This window comes from Scardinius erythrophthalmus, assembly GCF_964197995.2.
Source record: "Scardinius erythrophthalmus genome assembly, chromosome: 10".
Classification (NCBI taxonomy): Eukaryota; Metazoa; Chordata; class Actinopteri; order Cypriniformes; family Leuciscidae; genus Scardinius; species Scardinius erythrophthalmus.
This window is the reverse complement of record NC_138230.1, coordinates 36,178,593-36,183,823: the sequence shown is the minus strand read 5'-3', so window position 1 is coordinate 36,183,823 and position 5,231 is coordinate 36,178,593. Positions and strand designations below refer to the sequence as shown.

At 35.5% G+C, this 5,231-nt stretch overlaps 1 protein-coding gene across 1 annotated transcript; it reads right to left on the bottom strand.

Annotated features, from left to right (window-relative positions):
• Window positions 1-2,560: 2,560 nt before the first annotated feature.
• On the bottom strand, window positions 2,561-4,596 carry rpl30 (ribosomal protein L30). The gene is made up of 5 exons (XM_081376439.1): window positions 4,511-4,596; window positions 4,347-4,395; window positions 3,194-3,339; window positions 2,933-3,063; window positions 2,561-2,661 (listed from the first exon to the last, which is right to left on the bottom strand). The coding sequence occupies exons 2-5, from the start codon at window positions 4,365-4,367 to the stop codon at window positions 2,609-2,611; spliced, it is 351 nt and encodes a 116-aa protein (XP_081232565.1). The 5' UTR covers window positions 4,368-4,395; window positions 4,511-4,596; the 3' UTR covers window positions 2,561-2,608.
• Window positions 4,597-5,231: the final 635 nt, after the last annotated feature.

Here is a 5,231-nt window from a genome sequence, read left to right as displayed (position 1 = left end):
TGGTAAAAAAAAAAAAAAAAAACATTTTTGAAAAATAATATTTTATTCATACGTTATGCCATGTCCTCTGTAGTGGACGCCAGGACTAGTTGTTTAAAAAATAAAATTACATTAAATTATATGTATAGGCAAAAACAATGGGATTTTTTTTCAATCACCAATAAATTTAGGGGTTTCAGGATTTTTTCAACCAAAATTTTTATAAAGATTATTCTCAACTATGTTATGAAAGAAATAACGGAATGAATTGATACACCATTTTACTTTATGCAATATGTGGGTAAAATGTCCATAAATTAATATTCCCATTCAATGTAATGTATCTATAAACTGTATCTAATTTGCACATTAATGTGTTCTTGGAGCAACATTTAATGAAAAAAGAAGTGTAATAATTGGAGTAATAATTGGCATCATTTTAATAACAATATCTAATATTTCATAGGAATATTGATGTATAATTTATTTCCATATTCACTTGTTGTGTCTCACAAAATGCCTGATAAACATGATTTAAGTCCTGGTGTCCTCTACAGTGGACATGTATGAAATCAATGCCCTGTTCTGTAACAGAAAATATATTTTTTATTTGAAACCCCTTAACATTTTCCCGAGATGTTGTTTTATAAAATACAATTTGAAAAGTAGTCCAATTTAAATTATAATTACAATATATTATCATATTTCCATAAGAATGCTACATTTGATCACTAAATTAATGTCAGACATTTTTAAAGACCAAGGAGAAGTTGTTTTCATGGTGAAACCTCCAAACATTTCGTATCTCTGAAAAGTCCTGAATGTGCTCTTTACAGGACACCCAGGTTGTGTCATGTGACATGTAGCCTATGATGTCAGAGAAATTCACTAAAATATAATGTCCACTACAGTGGACAAAAGTCTATTCTTGGGTCCCAGGAGGATAGGCTACAGCTTATTTTTCAGTTAGGCTAAATCTTCTCTAGACATCATGCCTTTCAGAATCATTTTAAGATTGCAAAACATAATTAAATATCAACAACTTTCGGACTACATTTTCAAACCAAAGGCAAAGATTTATAATCTGCTAACAAAAGTGTGTCTCCGAGTTCTGATAAAAACGATTCAACTGAAGAACTGAGGATAAAATGCATTAGATATTGCGCCCTCTAATGGTAAAATCATGTTATGTGTAAATTTCAGCAATGTTCTTGTGTGGGGTCGAAATGCCATCAAATTGCATGTTTTTTGGCATGTGTGCAAAATAGTAAGTACAAATGTCTACAATTTGCACAATAAATAAATACACATGGCTTATTGATAAAACTGGTGAGTTGATGCTCAGTGAAACTGTCAAATTCTTCACTACTTCTAAACATTCTTTCATCATGGGAGTCGTCACATGCGAAATGATCCATTCATTTATCAAAATCTCTCAGACATACATGTAGCATATATTCCATAAATATCTGAAATTAAATGTTTGTATTGTCTGCTGAATTGGCAAATGAACTGCCATTGAAATGAAATACGAATCACATTCTTGCCAATCAAGTTTGGAATCATATATATGGACTATTGAGATTGCCCAGCACAATCACTACCTTTTTTCAACAGCTGCAGTAGTCCATTTGTATTTATACAGTACATTCAATTTTGTAAAATATAATAGTGTGTAAAAATAACAAATCTACCTTGAATTTTCAGTTTACATGTAACACATTTCTACAAAAAAATATATGTACTGTATAAATACAAATGTTCTTTTTGTGTACTACAGAATTGACTTTTCCAAGTGTTATGCCAACTGTAAAAGCATCTAAAAAGCTCAGTGATTCATAAGAGCATTCAATGAGACAAAACTGACAATAAGTGTAGAAAGCAGTCAAGGTCAACAAAAAAATTGTGTAACAAATATTTCCATGGTAAAAAACAACCTCTAAACATTTTGACCACGATGACAAAAACACCTTATTTTGGTGGCATTGGCCAATTTATTGACACAATAACTAGGATTTTGATGCATGAATTAAATGTGTTGGGTGAGTTACATTTTGCAGACATGGAAACCAGTTCTGTCAATTGCACTTATAGTTTAGAGAACGTTAAGACTGTTTTGAAAAATGTGCCAAAGCGACTAAGAAAAACTGTAAATTACAGGATTAATAGCTAATTTTATTCGGATTCACTGCACGACTAGGGAGAAAATAGATTTATATTAACAAATAATTCACCTTCTGCAGTGGATCAATTCAGTTTTCAGTATATGTGTGTATATATCATTTTTCCAGCTAATAAGAAAAAACTATGACTCGGTTCAAGCTTTAGGACATTGAGAAAAATAAACCTATCCCAAAAAGCATAATCAGGATTTCAAAAAGGTGATCCTTCTTTAATAACAAAACCACGAACGACTGAATCATAGCGAGTAAACAAAAAAAGTGGGATGAATATCCCATTTCTCAACATTATCAAAGGTGAACAGATATAAAATAAAGTTCTGTCTCTCATGCAGTTTATCCATTAAACACATCAAACCTGAACGAAAGCTGAGACAAAAATAACCCCAAGAACCACAATGACCATTTCAACCAATTTTATTAATAATAAAGATCTGGTGGGATTGGCTCTACTTCTCCCCCTGCTGCTGGTCTGGCATGCTTCTGATGATGTCAGAATCGCCTAAGAACACGAGAGAAAGGCATTACTTACAGAACAATGCATTTATTTATTAATAATCCACGGGAAATTAGTTTTCATTCAGATTATCAAGACTTCTACTTCTGAAACATATTTCTATGCAAAACATACCAGCAACCTTTTAAATCTACACTGACTTTGACATATAAATGACCTATTAGTCCAAAAATAACAATACAGTGTGACAGGCAAAGTTACAGGCAAAACAAAATTAGTAGATCAAGTCGTATCAGTTCTGCCAGTGAATACACACCAGGGTCAATGATGGCCAATGTGCACACCCTGTAGTATTTGCCACAGGCTGTACCGAGCTCAATGTTGTTTCCACTGTAATGATGGACTCCGGTTTTGGCCAACATAGCGTAGTACTCGATTTCAGATTTCCTGGAAAAACATCATGAATCATTCAAATTATCCTCAACCCTCACAAAACTGTATTATCTAAGAGTCCACAGATTATTTCCATGTGGCCAGCAGATTGACAGAAATCCTCAAGCAGGGAAACATCACACACCTCAGAGCAGGACAGTTGTTGGCCAGGATTACCAGCTTGGCTTTTCCTTGGCGAATCATTTTCTGAGACTGCTTGTATCCGAGAACGTATTTACCGCTCTTCATCACAAGCTGCAGTCTAGAGTTGATGGACTCCAGGGACTTTTTCTGTAAATATGAAGATATGGAACAACAATAAATACACCAACATTACAGAATGTCAAGAAATAAGCTTTGACTTTCCGTTCTAGGCTTCAAAATTGGAATAACTATTTCGAGACAACGTCCAAAATATTTAAAACCAAGGTGGATGTGTGCCCTGCTATTGCAATTTTTGGGGTCTCTTTCAAACTATTTTTTTCCCCCCAAGCAGTTATTTATTTATATATATATATATGTGTGTGTGTGTGTGTTAATTTTTCTACATACACTTCGCTCTGATGTAAAAAGTTTAAAGAACTGTAGAAATGCCATTCTTTTTGCGTTTCTTTCCGTTTTCACTTAAATTATTTTGAAATAAACAAGGTTACATGTCAAATGTTTACCATGCCAATTATCAGTCATTCCTTTGACCGAGGTGTGAATCCTGCGTTTTAATCTTGCCTATATATCACACTAATCATACATACACAACACACTTGCATTTCTTAAGCAATTAAAAACCATTCACACTATTAAGTTAACTTCTGTCAGTGCACTTATGGTCGCATGTACACTGTTTATAACATGTCTGTTTCACAGACAACTGTAATTCAATAGTGTATCTCACTGACACTTCATAAGTATTGGTCCTGTAACTTACATTTATTGTACAGTAGGGTGTGATTATTTAAATGCGCTTTTAGTAGACGATAATAAACGTTACTCTGATAAAGACCTGTTTTCTACACCACGTTTTCTGGGTACACTTGTATATTAAAAAAAGAACAATTTCCTTAACTAGAAACACCCAGCACACCTAAGTTAAACTAGCTAATATTACGCCCATACAACACCACGCCAGCGATCAGAGATAAACATTTGCACAATATAATATCTAATATCAATTCAACTGCGTAACAATAGTCATATACATCAGTATTTGTGCATGGAAGCATTTTAGTTTTTTATAATCAGGCCTGTAGGGAGCTTCCACGTGAAGTTCTCCAGCACGCGCAGCATCGCGCTCCACTCACCGTTTTCTTTGCGGCCACCATATTTCCTGATTAGTCCGATCTGGCCAACCTGAACACAAAGAAGCGATAAATCAAGATCTACACTTTCAAAATAATGCGCTCGTATCCTTCCTAAAACTTTTTAAAGGTAGTATTTTAATAATTTCTAGCAGAGCCGCGCTCACCTCCTGATCACACCAAGATGGCCTCGTAGAGAAAGGGCTTCCCAGCGTGCACCGCGCGCGTAAACCTCACGCGCCCGCATCGCGAGACCGCGCAACCTCGAGATCACAGATCTCAAAACAGTCACTCTGGGACGTGTAGTCAAATAATCTTTGGTGCAGGCAAGTGGTCCTCACCCTTTTGACTTCAAGCCACCTCATTCTCCCCCACAACAATATTTTCCACCTGATAAAATATTTTAGAGCTTGGCACACCTAGAAACATCCATCCATCCATCATCCAAACCGCTCTTCCTCTGCAGGGTTGTGGAGTGTCCAGCTTCTCTGGCCACAGGTGGGGGGCACGGATGGATGGTAAGTCAATCACAGGGCTACCTAGAGTAGGTATATTATAAAATGCTCATGGAGTTATATGATTTTGTCTTCATGAATTTACACAACTTTCCCATGTTCAAAAATCACACTTTTAAAATTAGGTTAGGCTACCTTTTCCAGGTTTTTCGAGACAATGGGAACCCGGGTTCTTAAAAAGAAAAAGAAAGGAGGGGGTGAATTCAAATAAGAAATGTCTTAATTTTTGTTTTTTAGCTTATTTTAATGCTTGTTTTGTCTTATTTGTCTGAGCCCTCCCTAGCTCTACAGCGCCCTACAATTTTCCAATGTAAATCTGTGGTGAAAAATGGAACTGCAGAACCGCAGCCACAGAACCGGACGTAAGGGGCGG

What these genes read in the sequence shown, in the direction of transcription:
- rpl30 (XM_081376439.1), bottom strand. Translation starts at nt 4,367, where the DNA reads ATGGTGGCCGCAAAGAAAACG. An exon ending in AACAACTGTCCTGCTCTGAG is followed by an intron (nt 3,064 to 3,193) that starts GTGTGTGATGTT and finishes ATGTTTTTCCAG; the next exon opens with GAAATCTGAAATCGAGTACT. An exon ending in ATTGGCCATCATTGACCCTG is followed by an intron (nt 2,662 to 2,932) that starts GTGTGTATTCAC and finishes TCGTGTTCTTAG; the next exon opens with GCGATTCTGACATCATCAGA.